This window comes from Brassica rapa, chromosome A03 (assembly GCF_000309985.2).
Source record: "Brassica rapa cultivar Chiifu-401-42 chromosome A03, CAAS_Brap_v3.01, whole genome shotgun sequence".
Classification (NCBI taxonomy): Eukaryota; Viridiplantae; Streptophyta; class Magnoliopsida; order Brassicales; family Brassicaceae; genus Brassica; species Brassica rapa.
This window is the reverse complement of record NC_024797.2, coordinates 560,020-579,022: the sequence shown is the minus strand read 5'-3', so window position 1 is coordinate 579,022 and position 19,003 is coordinate 560,020. Positions and strand designations below refer to the sequence as shown.

Below are 19,003 nucleotides of genomic sequence, written 5' to 3'. Positions count from 1 at the left end.
TGTGAATAGAGAGAATTGATGATGGTGTGTAGTGTTGAAGATAAGAATACTTTCAGATTTCTCAAAAGCAATAGAGTATTGGCGCTTATGGCAAGGCAGAAAATATTTTGATTCCATTTTCTATGTATTGAAATCATCATATTGTATGAATATGGACGCGGTAGGCCTAGTTTTGATACAAAGGTTTCAACCGGAGGATCAGAGCAAACCAATCTGTAGACAAATGATCTTTGCACTCTCTTTTTCATTGGACATGTACACATTAACAAAAACAAAAGATGCAGGCTGTGGGGTTCGAACCCACGCGCACTTATGTGCAGAAGAACTTAAGTCTTCCCCCTTAACCACTCGGGCAAACCTGCTAGACGATACTTGTATTCTTTTGGCAGCTATTAATACGGAAGCACAATGTAAACCAAATAATTATACCAGGCCCTCTTTCGGGGCCCATAGGGCTACTACATTTGATTGATCGCCTTTGGGCTACTATCTTAAAATCTCAGAAGGCAAGTTTTCACGAGAAAAGCCTTCAAAAGACATTAGTAATTTAGTATTATGTATATCCAATATTAGCACTACTTTGGTACATTTTATTTTTTTCGTTATATATCACAACTACAGTTGCATTCCACCAACTAATACCAAATTAATTGTTTGAGTAGAATATTACTTTTGGTCAAAAAGGTATAGAATATTACGTTCTAGTTTGCAACAAAGATCACGTAAAGTAAAATAAATTTAAACAAAGAATATAATTTACAGATAAATAAAAAGTACAATTGTACTTAGGGCTGTTCAATATGGTAAAACCGAACCGTACCGAACCGAAATAGACAATATGGTTTGGTTTTGGTATATACCATATAAACCGAATGGATATAATTTTATAAAAACCGTAGGATTTGGATATGGTTTGATATATAACCGATTAAACCGAATAAACCGAACAAAACCGATTAAAAGTAGAAACATGTAAATATGTATCTATTTTATAACAATACATGAAAATCTATTTGTTACATAAGTTAAATTTGTGTTAATAACTATTACCATAATTTTATAGCAATAAAGAACCTTAGTTTGTAAAACACTTGAACTATAATTAAGTAACAATACATCGCAATTCAGACATCTTATTTTTTAAGTCTTCTTTTGATCTTTTAGCTTTATTTTAGTCTTCACTAAATTAATATGAAGATTATAAATTTGATGGACAATAATTAATGGAAAATTTTCAATTGAAAAAATATGACTTTAATGAACACTAAATATGGAAGAGTGGAAAAACTTTTCTTTCATGTTTCTGTTTTGTTTCATATTTTTATTTTCAAAATTTCAAGCTTTGATTTTAGTTATAGATTTGATAATTTTATTTGATGGTAGAAGCATTTTTATTTTTTTTTCATTTATTTGAACATGTAATATATTTTTAATAAATGACCGTGTTGATAATATGACTCTAAAATTCATATAATATGATCTCAAACTAAATAATTATGTTTTTTGGTATAAAACCGAATAAACCAAAAACCGGCAATATATAAACCGAACCGAACCGAAGTAAATATGGATTTAAAATGGTAGTTATATTTTACTAACCGAAATACCGAAAACCGAAAAAAACCGAACCGAAACCGAACCGATATCCGGATTGAACACCCCTAATTGTACTCCATTTACGTAACTTCTCAAACTAGCCCTGATCGGTAGAAAAAAAAAAGAAGACAAATTGGTAAGCCAAATTTATTATTCTTGAACAAAAATCCACATATAAATATCCGTGAAAAATCACATAAAAAATTCTGAAATTACATTATTCTCAAATTTTTAGCTAACATTTTTAACTTTCAAAATAAAGTTTGTATTATAAAAAACTTTCAAACTAACTAACTTGTTCATCATGTAAAAATGATAAAATCGATGTGATTTTTTCAAAAATAATGATTTAATAAATAAAATAAATAAAAAATCTAGAAATTAAATATAAAATAGAAAACTAAACAAAATTTCAGCAAATTAAATAAAAAAAATTAAAAACTAAATAAAAATCATAAAATTAAATAAATTAAATTAAAAATACATAAAACTTAAAATAATTAATAAAAAATTCAGAAATTTCACAAAAAGAGGGACATAAAAGAGGACTATCAAGAATCTATCAACAGAAGCGTACCAACAGTTTCCTCTGATAACTGGAAGAGAATTTTAAAAAGGTGAAAAAAAATGAAAAACTAGAGAGAGAGAGAGAAACAAGTGGCTAGCTAGCTCTCGTCTCGCCCAACAACAATGGCGGTTTCCTAGGGCTTTGAGATCTCATCTCTAGATCGCGAATGGAAATGCCCGGTAGAAGATCCAACTACACTCTCCTCACCCAATTCCCCGACGATCAGGTCTCCGTCTCCGTCACCGGAGCCCCTCCCCCTCACTATGACTCCTTCTCCAGCGAGAACCGGAGCGGCGGCGGGAGCAACGGGAAATCTAAAGGCGGATTCGATTGGGATCCGAATCGCGTGGCTGGGAACATGTACGCTTCCCCTCTCGGGCTGCAGAGGCAGTCCAGCGGGAGCAGCTTCGGCGAGAGCTCCTTGTCCGGTGATTACTATGTCCCTGCTGCGGCGGGGAGTAGCGAGATCGAATCTGCGGGGTTTCCTCTGGATGTGGGGTTCGGCGGCGGCGGTGGAGGAGGAGGAGGGGATTTGAGGATTCAGATGGTGGCGGGGGAGGCTGGGGGGTCGGCTTCTGGGAAGAGCTGGGCGCAGCAGACGGAGGAGAGTTATCAGCTGCAGCTTGCCTTGGCGTTGCGGCTTTCCTCTGAGGCTACTTGCGCTGACGATCCGAACTTTCTGGATCCTGTGCCTGATGAGTCTGCTTTAAGGACTTCTCCAAGTTCAGCTGAAACCGTTTCACATCGCTTCTGGGTATTGGTTTAATTGCATCTTATTCCTTTATGTTTAGCTTTGTTTTACAAACTTGTTCAATCTTTGTTTATGCGTTCGGGGTTTATTGAAAGCTTTGAACTTGTTATAGAGATATGGTTCTCTTGTTTGGTATTGTAAAAGAGATCTGGGAGAATTGAATTATTTAGTTTTAAATGTCTTAGGTGTTATTGTTAATGCCATCAGATGCTTCAGGAGTTGTTGAAGGTTTAGAGGTTGAGTTTATCAATGTGTATTTTGGGATGAGTTGGTCAGTACGAGTCTCTATGCAAACAAGTGATGGATTGGGTAGTGAAATACTTGTTGTCATTTGTGTTGGACATTAGATCTAAATTGCTTAGTAGAGAGCTCATAAATGAAGCTGTAAAACCCATTAGCATCTCCATCCCCACTCCATATTTTACTCCAAATAGAGTGAGAAATAGAGTAATAAACAAAAAATAAAAGCATTAGGACATCTCCAATCCCACTTCATTTTTTACTCCAAAATTGAGAAAATGGAGTAGGAAATGGAGTAATGAACAAAAAATAAAAGGATTACTCCATTTATAGAGTAAAACTTTTATTTTTTGTTCATCACTCCATTTGACACTCCATTTTTTCTATTTTGGGGGTAAAATATGGAGTGGGGTTGGAGATGCTCTTACTCTATAAATGGAGTAATCTTTTATTTTTTTGTTCATTACTCCATTTCCCACTCCATTGTAGAGTAAAAAGTGGAGTACGAACTGGGGATGGAGATGCCCTTAAAGCTAGACCTGCTGTGGTGTATGCAGCTGATTTCCTTACTCCCTAAATGAGCAGTTCGTTTTAGTTTGTTAACAGTTCCTGAGTTGACTGATAGTGAAAAAAGAAAAATAGTAACAGATGGAATATAGTGTCTTAGATGCATTGCAGAATATGACTGTTTTATGTACTGCATCAGGTCAATGGATGCTTATCGTACTATGATAAAGTCCCTGATGGATTTTATATGATTGATGGTCTGGATCCATATATTTGGACCTTATGCATTGATCTACATGAAAGTGGCCGCATTCCTTCGATTGGATCATTGAGAGCTGTTGACTCCGGTGCTGACTCTTCGCTTGAAGCTATCTTAGTCGATCGGCGTAGTGATCCAGCCTTCAAGGAACTTCACAATAGAGTCCACGACATATCTTGTAGCTGCATAACCACAAAGGAGGTTGTTGATCAGCTGGCAAAACTTATCTGCAACCGTATGGGGTTTGTACTCGCACAATCTTTTTGAAGTAATAATTTTATTTCTTCCTCTGACTTATCATGTTGTCGGTAATCTGTAATTCTCACCTCCTTCAGAGGTCCAGTTATCATGGGGGAAGATGAGTTGGTTCCCATGTGGAAGGAGTGCATTAATGGTCTAAAAGAATGCTTTAAAGTGGTGGTTCCTATAGGTAGCCTCTCTGTTGGACTCTGCAGACATCGAGCTTTACTCTTCAAAGTGAGATCCCAACTCGATGCTATCCATAGCCATGTCACTTTAGACATATCTTTTGGAATGATCATATAAATTATCCTGCTTCAATAATTTCTTTGTATTGTAATACTTGTGAAGAAACTTTTTCGAACAATCATTTCTTTAAAGTGGTGTTATTGGCTAGAAAACTACTGTTATTTATTTTGTATGCTATTTTATCCCTTTTGTAGTTCTTTTCTTTTAAGTGTTAATCTCTGCATTTGGTACATGCAGGTACTGGCTGACATAATTGATTTACCCTGTCGAATTGCAAAAGGGTGCAAGTATTGTGATAGAGACGATGCTGCATCGTGCCTTGTCAGGTTTGGGCTTGATAGGTACGTGTCCAAGTGATTTCTATTGTGCTTTTTTTTTACCGTTTTGGTTATGCTTTTTCTTTCTGTAAGAGCAGTTATGGCATCAGATGTTTCTCATTAGGTTATAATGTGGAAAAATATTGTTTGGGTTTCAGGGAGTATCTGGTTGATTTAGTCGGAAAGCCTGGTCACTTGTGGGAGCCCGACTCCTTGCTAAATGGTCCCTCAACTATCTCAATTTCTTCACCCTTGCGGTTTCCGCGGCCCAGGCCAGTTGAACCTGCAGTTGATTATAGGTCACTAGCCAAACAATACTTCACCGACAGTCAAGCTCTGAATCTTGTTTTCGATCCTGCATCAGGTATTCCCGTTTAGTAAAAAAAAAACAAGAATAGTATGCTAACAGTTTGCATGCTTCTTACATCTCATTTTTTATTTCCCTAAAAGTGGAATCTCCCGTCAGTTAGGGTATTTCTTGATTATGTCTTTGATATGTGAATGGTTAGCAATCACAGAATGATTCTTTTGTTTGTTTTTTTGTCTCTTTTTTGTTTGTAATGGGTTTTGGTTGGGGATGTGGATGTTCGTATTGGTGTGTGCTTTGCTTTGGAATTGGATTTCCTAGTGAAGTTTAAACTCTTGGGAGTGCTGTTAGCATATCTGATGCCTTTATGTGAATAACTTGTCTTCTGGACTCTGATTTCTTATATCTATTTGTTTGAATTTTTGTAGATGATATGGGATTCTCAATGTTTCATAGGGGTGGAGAAAATGACGTTATGGCAGAAAATGGGGGTGGGTCTTTCCCTCCCAGTGCTAATATGCCTCCACAGAACATGATGCGTGCGTCAAGTCAACTCCAAGAAGCAGTACCTATAAGTGCTCCACCAACCAATCAGCCGGTTCTGAACAGGGCTAACAGGGAACTTGGACTTGATGGTGATGATATGGACATCCCATGGTGTGATCTCAATATAAAAGAGAGGATTGGAGCAGGTATTAATTTTATCCCAAAAAGCAGTGATTTAGTTAATGAACGAAAAGCAGTGATTCTGTTCGCAAACGAAATAAGAAAAGTGCTTCCCATTTAGAGATTACTTTCTTCTCCGAGAGCTCAAGATTATCTTAATCCCTCCGGCCTCCACTTATACTTGAGCTAATGTTCTTTCAGGTTCCTTTGGTACTGTTCACCGTGCTGAGTGGCATGGCTCGGTAAGCACTTTTTCTCTGAATTTTCTATGACTGATTTTTCTTGGCTTTTAAAGTGTGTATATCATAAATATATCTTCCTCTCTGGATTTTCCAATACTATCACAATAAGAATTCGTATTTTGATCATTGCATAATTATGCTCCACCCACTTTCAGGATGTTGCTGTGAAAATTCTCATGGAGCAGGACTTCCATGCTGAGCGTGTCAATGAGTTCTTGAGAGAGGTGCACAACTTAAATTTTTATCGTTTTTTATGGTAACGAACTTGGTGTACTGATGCCTTTCATGATCTTGATTCACTGGTAGGTTGCAATAATGAAACGCCTTCGCCACCCTAATATTGTTCTCTTCATGGGTGCTGTCACTCAACCTCCAAATTTGTCAATAGTGACAGAGTATTTGTCAAGGTACTGTTCAGCTGGATTTTGAAGGTTCTGTGTACTGAGTGTAGAGTTTTACCCTAGTCTATTGCTAATACATTTCTCTCTTTGAAACAGAGGAAGTTTATACAGACTTTTACATAAAAGTGGAGCAAGGGAGCAATTGGATGAGAGACGCCGCTTGAGTATGGCATATGATGTGGTATATTTGACACCTTTCTTTATAACTGAGTTGATCACCTTGTTATTTTGGTTTGTATCTCTCATCGAACGTTCTTGTCATTCTTTGTTGCAGGCCAAAGGGATGAATTATCTTCATAATCGCAATCCTCCGATTGTACATAGAGATCTAAAATCTCCAAACTTGTTGGTCGACAAAAAATACACAGTCAAGGTTTGAATCCGAATTAATTATTTTGTCCATTGTCTTGATCTTTTTTAGTATATATACCATTCTTCTTTCGAGTTCAGCTTTTAGAGTATTTATGTTAAACCATTTTGGAGACGCTGCAAAAAGGCATTAGTCTACTCTAACCTATGGAAGCATTAGTCACACGCTATTGTAGCTCTCGTGCAAAATATCATTTCTTCTAATTATTGTGGAATTTCAGGTTTGTGATTTTGGTCTCTCGAGGTTAAAGGCCAGCACGTTTCTTTCGTCAAAAACGGCAGCTGGAACCGTAAGTTCAGTCTGTTTGAAGCTAAATAACAAGCTGAAGAACTTAACTCTAGTTTAATTCAGTAGAAGATAAATAAAATGATTGGCTTTGATTTATCAGCCCGAGTGGATGGCACCAGAGGTCCTGCGGGATGAGCAATCTAATGAGAAATCAGACGTGTACAGCTTCGGGGTCATCTTGTGGGAGCTTGCTACGTTGCAGCAACCGTGGGGTAATTTGAATCCGGCTCAGGTACTTTTGCATTTGAAAGCAGCTCAGTTTCAAGTTTTCAGTAACTACATTTCATAACAAACTATATTGCTCACTGAATAAAAATGACTCCATAGGTTGTAGCTGCGGTTGGTTTCAAGAATAAGCGGCTTGAGATCCCACGGAATCTGAACCCTCAGGTTGCAGCCATAATCGAGACTTGTTGGACTAAGTACGTTACAAAATATCTTTCTTTTTCCGAAACTTCATTTTATTGTTTCCTCCCATGAATATCCTTTCATGTTTATGCATTATTATTGTTTCATTGCCAGTGAGCCGTGGAAGCGTCCATCATTTGCAACAATAATGGACTTGCTAAGACCATTGATTAAATCAGCGGTTCCTCCACCTAATCGCTTGGATATGTGAAGTCCAAACAGATCATAATCATTGATGATGTGCACATATACTCTCAGCATTCTTTTGCTTCCCAGGAGGGGGGACTAGTTAAGATAGCTGTAAGGTACATGCCTCGTGAGCTATCGGTTTTATCCTATACAAACTCTTGTATGACTATTGTCACAGGGAGGAAACAAAAAATGGTAATTGAAAAAGTAGTAATGGAAACAGTGAGGGATATTATGTTATCTACCTCCTCCCAGGGGTAAGCAAGCAAGGTTTTGTTGTAGTATTTTGTTTGATACCACATGTAATGTCTGTTTCTTTACTTACATTGTTGTACATCAAAACTGCTAAAACTAGTAGTTAAGACTCTAAGAGTGTCCCAACAAAAAAAAAAGTTGTGTAGCTGCTGCTGTCATGGGTTTTGCAAACTCAATATGATTCATTGGATATACATTTGCTTCTCTCTCCACTGTAGAATTCCCATAAGATTGTTCTGAACTTTAAACTAGTACCAGAGAATAGAAACTTCAATGGGTGATCTTTCGTTTTCCCCAACTAGTTCACCATTGTTATATCTTCTTCATCCTTTGTGACTATCAATTTCTTTATGCTGTCGTCTACCCCAAGTAAAAGGTTGATATGGCCGAGTTGGTCTAAGGCGCCAGATTAAGGTTCTGGTCCGAAAGGGCGTGGGTTCAAATCCCACTGTCAACATTTCATATTTTTTAATTCTTCATCATATTTGGGCTCTTTTTTACATGTAACTGGATTTAGCGAGCCATATTATAAAGACTAACAATAGCCCTAAAGGTTAAGCCCTCCAACTTTGACACGATGCATATGACATGGTATATATTCGAAATGACACGGGCCTCTCATAAGACTCTCATTCCCTCGGATTATTCTCCTCCATGGCTGCCTTTTGCTATATAAAGCCCAAAGGCCCATTCTCCTCAGATTCAAACCGATCTATCTTCTCCGTTGCCGCCACCTCTTTTGTACACAATGTCGTGTTTCAAATCCAAATTCACAGGTCAATTTTTACTACAACCTTAACAACGAACCCTCCGACTCATTGATCCTCTCGCATTTTACTTCTTACGATTGCTATTATAGATTACTGTTCTATCTCTAGATCAAATTTTGTCTGATCTCAACAGATGAGCTTATTGCCAATGCCGCTTACATCGGTACTCCAGGGAAAGGCATTCTCGCCGCGGATGAATCTACATGGACAATAAGAAAACGTTTCGCAAGCATTAACGTCGAGAACGTTGAACCAAACAGACGTGCTCTCCGCGAGCTCTTGTTCACCACTCCCGGAGCTCTCCAATTCATCAGTGGTATCATCCTATCCTCTTCGAGGAAACTCTCTACCAAAAAACAGCTTCAGGTAAAACTTTTTTTTTTTATAAATCTAAGATCTAGAAAGACAAAACATTAATTAATTTTAATAGTTTTTTTTAAGAATTTGACGATCATGCAGCCTTATATAGTTTTTTCTTAAAAAACTAATGTTAAAATCAAATATTTTTTCGGTTAAATTCAGAACCCGCCATAAATCTCCGTCATTGACCGACATTTTTTCGTAGACTTTTTTATATCTCTTCTGTAAATACTCTCTAGTTTATATTTATGGTTTTACCCTCTGTCTATTTTATACTACTAGTTTACCCTTTGACTGTTTCATGTCTATGCTGCCCTCGGTTTGTTTCATAATTATGATTTTGCTATTTGGTTGTTCCATATTTATGGCGTCACCCTCTTATTGCTCTTCTTTTGCGTATTTACCCTCGGAATGTTTCTTAATTATGGTTTTACCCTTGTTTAACATATGTTTCATAGCTCCTCGTTCTATAGATACATGTCTGAAGTTTACTTTCACAAATTAATTATAATGTTTTTCTCTTTTTCTTTTTAGTATATCCCTTGTATATTCTTAACCAGAAAAGTATATATATATATATGTTTGTACTAATTAAAGAAAGACAAAATGTGAAAGTCTAATAAGTGAATTTTTCTGTGTTAAATTAATGAGTGAGACATAGAAAAAGTTCATATAATGAGGTGATGATGTGTCTAGTCGTAGGGTTGACATAATAGAGAGACAATGGCAGAGCAGACTGACTGAACGTAAAATAGGGTCATGAGAACAGTTTTAATTGTTTAGTGATGGATAATGTTACGAGAAGTCTACTTCGTCTTATTAACTACAAGTCTACAATCCCACTTTTTGTTACTTTCCGTATTTTACGCCAAAACTTTTTTTTTTTTTAACACAACAAACATTCATTCATTCAAGGTGGTTAAGTCTCAGCCATAAAGCATAATTTTTAAGTGGTTGTAATCTATGGGTTGTTTTGAAGAATTAGTACACATTGAACTTCTGAACACGATTGCGTGACGTATTCTCTACATTGCCACAAGATATATGACACATGCAGCATTAATGACACAAAATAACTACGATGTTTTCCCTATTCAAGTGTCAACATCTATATCCAAATTAAACATTTAATAAAATTTGACAAGAAGAATTATCAAATCTAGTAGTAGGAATGGTCTTGTGTGGAACCCATAAACTGAACAAGCATTTAAATGAGAATAGAGACAATTCAGAATTAATCAACATTGTCAATAATGTGTACGTACCAAGGGTTGTATTGACTCGTGCTCGTGTCTCACTGTCCTCTATAGGGAATAGGGCCAAAAGGATAAGAGTGAGATCATGGAGAGAGATAAAGGCAAATGGTTACTTTCTCTCTGACCATCAACACACTGAATCGGCCAGAGCTTACTTCACCACTATTCCTCCCTGCTGTCTCCATCTTCATAACTGATCTATCTCTTTCTCTCTAGGGTTACCCCAAACGTACATCTCTACCTTCAAAGTATGTTTTCTTTTCTCAATTTATGTACATACATTAATTAGATTAAGTACGCTAGACCAAAGTTCAACCAAGTTACAACGATCAGTTAAATGATATGAACCAGACCATGGCAGCAAAGTTGGTCCAACCCCAATAGAAAAGGGATAAACAAGTTTGATTTAAATTTTTTTTCTAAATATCCTTGCTAGATACCGGCCGTAACCAAACTAAACTAAAAAGAAAAGGCATCATAAATCCTTCTGCCCTAATATTAAGATTTTTAAACATAATTCCATCGAAAATACACTCACTGATTCTCTCCTTTACTTAGCCTCAAACTATAACTCTCCCATAAATTCTGATCTCCATCCCCCATGACGAACGGGAAGCAGTTTGTACTAGCAGCCATTGCGCCTCTCAAATCTCCAGCAGCTGCGTTTGATGTTGAAGAAACTACATTGTCTTGTTCATTCATCTGATGATGATGCTGATCATTATCATCATATCCACTTTCTTGATTGTTGTAGATCGCATTTTCCTCGGTTCTTGGATAGTACACGCCGCAGCTCGACGAATTGTCCTTCCTTTTCTTGCTGATTTGCTTCTTTTCTTTCCTCATTCCATTGCTTATACATTCCCACTTTTCCTTGCACGATAAGGCACTTTTGTGATCAAACCCTAACTGAATCAATTTCGCTGAGACTTCCTCCCATAGAAATTCATCGGAGCATTCTCCCAATATCTCTTGAAACGCCGTGTCCATGCTAGTTCTTATCTCCATAAGCTTTATGATCTCTTGCTCATTCCAGCAGCTACCACTTCCTTCAAGAGAAACATTCTCACTATTGTTTTGGATCTCATTATTACCATTAATCCTCTCTTCCGGGGACGAACATGACGGTTTTATCAACGTCTTTCCGGCCAAGTACTGCAATGCCTCAAGAACCGCCACATCCCTAGCTTCCATCCTCTCCCTCTCTTTAGCCCAAAACAAATGCACTTGCTCAACCCTCGCAGCTTCACTCTTTCTCCATTCCTCTTCTTTCATCATCCTTTGTTCCTCTTTGTCTTCGATAACCTTTGTCAGCTTCTCGAGCCAAATATCTTGTCTCTCTATCAACCTCTTCATGTTCACATCAATGAACTCCTTGATCTTAGCTTTCCAACTCCTCTTTTTCCTTCTACTATCAGAATCATTCCCTTCAGAAGACGAAGTCATCAGTTCCAGCTCGGAGGAGTTGTAGTTGTTAGAAATACTTAGGCTTTGATGATGTAAAAGACCATGAGCACTATCAACGTCATGAATGTTAGACGTTGTTGCAGTAATGTTCATAGCGTTTTGAGTGTGGAAACCAAGAGCATGGCTCATGAACTGTGTGTTATGATTGGGAAAAGAAACCAAGTTGTTGGAATCACCGTAGAGCGCCTCAAGCTGCCGGAAAAATCTATAGTGTTTACCGTCTTGTCTTCCGGCTTTGCCTTCTTTAGTCTTCTTATAGTATTTGTAAAGATTCTCAAACTTCTCTCTGCATTTCTTCCCACTCCTTTGGTATCCATATTCCTCAGACATAATCCTGAATGTTAAAACAAAATGAATGATAAAGACTACAATATTTCATACTTGGATTGAAATTTGAAGCAGTGCCCTAATTATCTTGATGCTAGATTTGAATTATTGACAATTCATAAGATATTCATTTTTCATGCATAAATTTATATACATATACATTATACGGTATTTTTACTTAAGATTAGATAGTGGACCTACATAAATGGTTTTTTTTTTCATAACTTACACTGCCTATAACTTTCGGACCAAGAATATTGTTCCGGACTTACTAGTGGACTAATAGTTTAACCCAAGAACATGTTTCTATGCATAGTTACACAAAAGAAGAGGGTACATATCTTCAGAAGCTAAGAAAGTTGAATCAGAAGTTATCAGTAGAAAAGGAGAAACAACTAAATTAAAAGTCAGAATGATATTAATTTGTTTTGTTTTACTCTTGTTTATGTTTTACCCTTTTGGGGGTTTAAAGCACCTGATAGCGTCTTAACTGAAACTGCCAAGGTCTGGTCATTCTCTTGACCAAAACAAAAGGACTCCTAAAGAAAATTGTTTGAAACTGACCACTCTGTAGATGCACCTCAATGTGTGTGTATGTGTGTATACGTGGGAATGTAATATTTATATATGTGTCCCTATATTGATCAGCCTAAAAAGTAGTATGCTGAAATTGAGGAGCCCAAGGGAAGTGTTGAGGTCACATTCTTTTTAGTTATTGATGCAGAAATAATATAAAGATTCAACTTGTATTCGGGATTTTCAATGAAAGGTTTAATAACAAGAAAGCGTATGAAATGTCAAATCTGAAAAACCCCATAAAACAAAATACTCAAAGTTAAAACTCAAAAAATAAAAGAACACGAATGTTATTAATTTCCTCAATTGGAAGCTAATTTTCTCCTAATTGACTAACTTAAAAAAATGAGGCACTGTTGATGAATAAACAAATCTCTTGTGGTATGCATAAAGTTTCTTTTAAAATGTATTTATCAAAAAACGAAAAATGGGAGGAGAGATTAGTGTAAAATCAAGAGAGGAAAAAAAAAGAAAAGAGGATAAGTGAAGCAAACCTAGAAACTTCATCCCAGAAAGGTCCCTTTTGATTAGCTTCTTTGAACTTATGATCAAGACGAGATCTAATCTCCAGCAGAGTTAGGGTTTCTTGTCTCGGCCACCGTCCCGTTCCTCCGCTTCCGCCGAGACCTCCTCCGTCGAGAAACCCACTAAACCCAACTCCTCCACCACTGGTGCTCATGTTTAAGTTACTGTTATTTCCAGCCGTCGAAGAACCCCCACCCAACCCGTGTATGCCATGTGGCAAGAAACCCATCTCCTGGTTAATAGTGAACTGATGTAGACGGTGGTGTTGAGGCGGTGGCGGCGGCGCGGCCGGGGCCAGGTTGAAGCCGAAAAAATCAGAAGGAAAATGAGAAGTGGACGGTGATGCCGTCGTAGTCGTCCTCCCTTCGCCTTTCATGAGCTGCCGGAGTTCCGGTATACCGTACTGAGTATGGTGGTCTTCCATTTTTAGATTTATATTCAGCTGAAAGACAAGATCGATCGACAGTGAGGGGAGAAGAAAAAGTAAAGGTTAACCTTTTAATTCCAAAAAGAGATAAAATATTGAAGTTTTTTAGAGAGAGAGGGACAGAGCGATGTATTGTATGGATGTCTCAGTTTTCATTTTCTCTATCAAATAATTTAATACATGCGTGCATTGATGTGTATATATTCATATCAATGTAAGGTTTCTTGTCTCACTTAGACCATGCGCAAGGGTGAGACTCATTGGAATCCTTAGCAACAAGGACATTTCGGATTAATCTTGGATAATTGTTCGCTAATTCGTGCATGTGACTCCATAATTGACACAATCTTTTTGGAAAACAAGGGTTGTCTATAAAATTATTCCCTTTGATATTTATGTAACATCATTATTTGGCTTCAGACTAGGATTTTTTCATTTATTAAAGTATGATTTACTTTGTGAGACCCTGAATAAGTATTACGTATATACATTTAAAGTATGATTTACTTTGTGAGACCCTTAATAAGTATTACGTATATACATTTCTACATTCCTACTTCTACGAGCAAAAGGATGACTCTTTAACTATTATGATTATACAACTGGGTATTTACATGTGTAGTATATACAGTACATAACAAAAAAATATGTAAATGCGTAAATCTAGAAGTTATATCGTAAAAATCAAATAGTTTTTTTAAACAGCAGACTCGATTTCTTTGGCATGTTTTAGTAGATTCACTTACCTTTTGTTTTTCTTTAAACTCCGTTATTCAAGTTTGAAAGCTTCGTATTTCATAAAAATGTTTAGTCTGCATTAAAAACTAAGAAAGAAATTTTCGGGATGCATGTGTGTGAATTTGAAATTATTTTTTCTCAAAAAAATAGTTTACAAGAAAATTAAATTATCTAGCCGCAATAAGAGGGGGTCCTCTATAATAACCAAATTATGGCTTTTATGCTCATTGCTCACCTACATTTCAACCTGTCTTATCCCTAACCATTTGGCTTTATTGTTCCTTTTGGCACTTTTATTGCTTCAATCCTAATGTTCACCGAGTTTTTTAATCCCTTATCAATAATTCTGTTTTCAAAAATCATTTCATAGCTGGAAAACACCAAATTGGATCCTAGCTTGCTTCAAAGATAAAGAGTAAAAAAGATGCATCCATAAACATTATGCATGATAAATTCGCTTAGCTACGAGATTAAAATGTAAATATGCATAAAACAGTTACTTTAATTTTTTTCTTTTTGAAAAAAGAAGAAGGTTGGGTGCCTGGTGGTGGTGACCAATACTCGAACCAAGGCCTTGAGGTTTTGAACTTTAAGCGTTCTTACCGCAAAGCTTTGGTCACATTGGTCCAGTTACTTTAATTTACTATCTAATTTAGACTGTCTGACTAGATATCATTTATATTATACTTCTTTTATATTTTATTTGATGATACAATATTTATATCATACAAAAAAATATCAACACTAAACTATCTATCTGATTAATTTTTATACTCGTATTTGCTTCATATAATATGTGGACAGTTATGCTACGGTTAAAAATATTTTTTATTTTATTTTTTTCAGTTACAAAAAAAAAAATATGCAATCGAAGTAACATCATCTCGTACCTACTTCCTCATCATGTAAGTTTTATTCAGATATTTCATTAAATTATTAATTTATTTTTTAATAAAATGATTATTTATGTTTTGTTAGATTCAGGTATTGGAATTCTTAATTTTCTAAACTCCACAGTAGTTTCTTTACATGTCAATTAACCAACGAATCATATAATTTATTGTAAAAATTACTGGACTAATGAAAGATAGAAAAAAAAACAAGAATTTTAAAATAGGAGTATATTTTTACTGATGAGCTGGATAGGCGTGTCACATTTGTAGCCCTTTATTTTAGGACCCCTAAAAAGTTTACCTTTTATTGACTAGAGATGGGAGACTTCAACAATTCCTCAGAAGGCACGTTCAAAACGACGCCGTTTATTTCTCTATAGCTTTCTTTTGTTTATTTCCTCTTCTCAGTTTTAATTAATGTTTTAAAACAGGAAATAAATACATTTCTTCCATGGCTTGGGGGAAAATAGACAAGTGTAGCTACAGTGTGCATTTGTCACCTACCTATTTATTGTTTAATCACCGCCAAATTAGTTGACCCCTTATTAACTTCTTTTTGTTTGAGAAACGTCTTCTTTTCAATCTCCTTTTGATTTAAATTTTGATCTATTTCTTTAGGGTACAAATTTGATTTTCATCTTTGTTTAGACTACAATATACAAACATCAAAACGGTATTTTAAATATGTTTTTCTATACATTTTAGTTTAATAACCAATGATATATATATATATATATATATATGTAAATAAACCATCTCTTGTGAATGTTTGTAATGCAAAAATTAATTTATCATAGAATCATTTATTGTAGTCGTCTATATATTGAAGATATGTTTTATTGATATATCATTGTTTACAAAAAGAACCTTTTGTTGATTATATAACAGAAAAACTAACAGGATTTCATTATTCTAACTATTGTCATTCATATATTATAGTATTACTTAATTTGAACTAGTGTGGACTCAAATAAACTTCTCTTTCCAACGAAACAATAAATGATTTAACTATATTATTCTTGTAAAAGTGAAAATCTAATAATCTCTTTCCTTGGTTTTAAAATGCTTATTTTCAAAGTATCATATATTTTATACATTTAAATAAATTTTAACTTAAGGAAATTATGTGTCCAATTGTATTTTACCATTTTTATATTTCCCTAAATTAGTTTAATTGATATATTTAGTATTGTTACTCTTTGTACTTTTTTTTTTGTCAAAATACTTATTTTATATTTAAAACGTATACATACATCAAAAAAATTAAACAATGTCTTTGCTAGTAGATGCCCTAGAGGCTGGGTGTGGGCTACAATTTTCACATCGGCTAGAAGCGAGTAGCATGCTTTTGCGTGAAAGTGAAACTACAATCTGAACTCTAATACTAGTGAGATGGGTTGATGTTATGTCCACATGCATACCATTGTGGGTTTTTGGTCTTCAGCTTGTTTTCTTCTGGTTTGGGCCAATGCTATTGGGCCTGCTACTTCAGTAACGGAGAAAAAAGAAGAGCGCGCTGGGCCTCGTGACACTCAAGCCCACGAGCTCAACAGCTGATTAAAACGGCTGTAACGGCCATCATCTTCCTCGCGGCTTCTAACAGAAAGAAAGATCAGAGAGATCAGAGAGCTTCACGAGAAGAAAATCAAGAGAGAGAGCTTTACCGGTAGCTATTTCAACAGGAGGTGACGGCGCAGTGTCTCCGACGTTGATCTAGCCGAGGATCCGATTATCTGTGGTATATTTCGGAGGTAACGACACTAGACTCTTTCTGAGGATTGAGATCTTGTTGTATAGACGTTTCCAAAGCTCTGTATTGATTCTAGTGAAGCTTGAGGGATACCGCTCCCTCCCCGGACAGTAGGCAACGAAGTCCGGGTGAACAATCTCGTTTGCATTTCGTTTCCTTGCGTAGTTGATCACCTAAGAACAAGAACGAATCAGTTAGATCTATAATTGAACCTGAACATACAAAGAGAACAAGCGTAAACTTACCAACAAGTGGTATCAGAGCTGTGGTTGCTTGTTTTGGAGCTGATTGTTTCAGGAAGGATTCGTAATTGCACTGAGGGTAGAAGCTGTTTAAAAGGAGGTTGTTCAAGATGGATCTTGGGAAGGACTCTGTGGAGATTGATCCTACTCGAGGTCGATTCGAGATGGATAAGTTTGATGGAAAGGGAGACTTTGGCATGTGGAAGTACAAACTTCTTGGTCAGCTGGAGATTCAAGGCCTGGGATCAGTTCTTCAAGAAGGATCAACACTCTACAAGACGTCAGAGAAGCTGGAAGAAGGTGCTGATCCAGTTCTTGATCCTGCAAAGGTTGCGAAAGATACAAGAGTCAAGAATCTAATGGGAACCTGTTTAAGTGATATGATTCTAAGAAAGGTAATGCATGAACCTACAGCTCTTGCAATGTGGAAAGCGTTGGAACGTGATTATCAGACCAAGACTCTACCTAACAGGATCTATCTAAAGCAACAATTTGCCAGTTTCAAGATGGATGAATCTAAGAGCGTTGAAGAAAATATGGATGGTTTCCTCAAGTTGATTGGTGATCTAGCGAGCCTTAATATAACCATAAGTGATGAGGATCAGGCGATTCAGTTACTTACAGGTTTACCGTCACAGTATGAGGCGTTGGTTCATACGCTGAAGTATGGCACCGGGAAAGATACTCTCACAGTGAGAGAGGTGGTCTCCTCTGCGTACGCCAAGGAGATAGAGCTCAAACAGAAAGGTCTGCTTGGAAAAGCTGGAAAGACAAATGAAGGGCTGTATGTGGAGTCACGTGGACGGTCAAGCAAAAGGAATGATCGTGGTAACGGCAATAGTCAGTCTGGCAGAGGGAGATCTAAGTCTCGTGGTCAAAGGTCACAGTCAAAACCAAGAGCAAACAAAGACGGTAAAACTGCTTGCTTTATCTGCAAGAAAGAGGGACATTGGAAGCGTGAGTGTCCACAGAGGCAAAACAAGTCACAAGATTCTAATGATTCAGCAAACACGGTTTCAGAACGAAGGCAGCCTCTAGTCCTAACTGTAAGCACTTTGGATTCTAAACAAGAATGGGTTCTAGATTTCGGGTGTTCTTTTCACATAACTCCACAACGGGACGTGCTGTATAATTACAAGGACGTCAATGGTGGAAAGGTTTTAATGGCAAACAACACACAGTGTGATGTGAAAGGCATTGGGAATATAAAAATTCGAAATACAGATGGAGTTGAGGTCATACTTACTGATGTGAGGTATATGCCACAGATGAGCAGAAACTTGATATCATATGGAATGCTTGAGAAGGCAGGGTGTACCTACAAAGGTGGAGACTTTAAAGTTGAGTTCTTTAAGGATGGTGAAAGAGTGATATCAGGTAACTATCAAGACGGGCTCTATTACCTAAAAGGCACAGTGTCCAGAGGTGAAGTGAATATAGGAAAGGCTGAGCCAAATATGATAGATTTGTGGCATTCCAGACTTGGGCATATGAGTGTAGCAAACATGAATGTCTTGGTGGAGAAGGGTTACCTGAAAATCAAAGAAGTCGAAGATTTAAAATTCTGTGAAAGTTGTGCTCTTGGAAAATCACATAAGCAGAGTTTCAAGAAAGCAAAGCACACTACAGAAGGGATCCTAGACTACGTTCACTCTGACTTGTGGGGATCACCATCCACGCCAGAGAGTCTAGGTGGCTGCAAGTACTTCATAAGTTTCATTGATGACTACTCAAAGAAAGTTTGGGTTTACTTCTTGAGGACTAAAGACGAAGCTTTATAAAGCTTCAAAGAGTGGAAACTAGAGGTTGAAAACCAAAC

At 36.6% G+C, this 19,003-nt stretch overlaps 2 protein-coding genes and 2 non-coding genes across 4 annotated transcripts; 2 read left to right on the top strand and 2 right to left on the bottom strand.

The window, feature by feature from the left end:
* Nucleotides 1–279: 279 nt before the first annotated feature.
* TRNAL-UAA lies at nt 280–362 on the bottom strand. Its single transcript has one exon. It is a non-coding gene; the product is annotated as a tRNA-Leu (tRNA).
* Nucleotides 363–2,076: 1,714 nt separating this feature from the next.
* On the top strand, nt 2,077–8,049 carry LOC103855536 (serine/threonine-protein kinase CTR1). The gene is made up of 15 exons (XM_009132529.3): nt 2,077–2,918; nt 3,862–4,163; nt 4,257–4,398; nt 4,648–4,751; nt 4,886–5,091; nt 5,463–5,726; nt 5,902–5,942; nt 6,098–6,166; nt 6,249–6,349; nt 6,440–6,524; nt 6,618–6,716; nt 6,934–7,002; nt 7,102–7,233; nt 7,329–7,423; nt 7,524–8,049. The coding sequence occupies exons 1-15, from the start codon at nt 2,331–2,333 to the stop codon at nt 7,618–7,620; spliced, it is 2,394 nt and encodes a 797-aa protein (XP_009130777.1). The 5' UTR covers nt 2,077–2,330; the 3' UTR covers nt 7,621–8,049.
* A 180-nt stretch (nt 8,050–8,229) lies between these two features.
* TRNAL-AAG lies at nt 8,230–8,310 on the top strand. Its single transcript has one exon. It is a non-coding gene; the product is annotated as a tRNA-Leu (tRNA).
* A 1,548-nt stretch (nt 8,311–9,858) lies between these two features.
* LOC103855535 (trihelix transcription factor PTL) lies at nt 9,859–16,585 on the bottom strand. The gene is made up of 2 exons (XM_009132528.2): nt 13,104–16,585; nt 9,859–12,040 (listed from the first exon to the last, which is right to left on the bottom strand). The coding sequence occupies exons 1-2, from the start codon at nt 13,556–13,558 to the stop codon at nt 10,774–10,776; spliced, it is 1,722 nt and encodes a 573-aa protein (XP_009130776.1). The 5' UTR covers nt 13,559–16,585; the 3' UTR covers nt 9,859–10,773.
* Nucleotides 16,586–19,003: the final 2,418 nt, after the last annotated feature.

Bases quoted from the DNA above. Each gene is read 5' to 3' on its own strand.
- LOC103855536 (XM_009132529.3), top strand. From the start codon at position 2,331: ATGGAAATGCCCGGTAGAAGATCCAACTACACTCTCCTCACCCAATTC. The intron at 5,092-5,462 runs GTATTCCCGTTT...GAATTTTTGTAG, and splicing joins TGTTTTCGATCCTGCATCAG to ATGATATGGGATTCTCAATG. The intron at 6,350-6,439 runs GTACTGTTCAGC...TCTTTGAAACAG, and splicing joins GTGACAGAGTATTTGTCAAG to AGGAAGTTTATACAGACTTT.
- LOC103855535 (XM_009132528.2), bottom strand. From the start codon at position 13,558: ATGGAAGACCACCATACTCAGTACGGTATACCGGAACTCCGGCAGCTC. The intron at 12,041-13,103 runs GTTTGCTTCACT...TTTAACATTCAG, and splicing joins TTCTGGGATGAAGTTTCTAG to GATTATGTCTGAGGAATATG.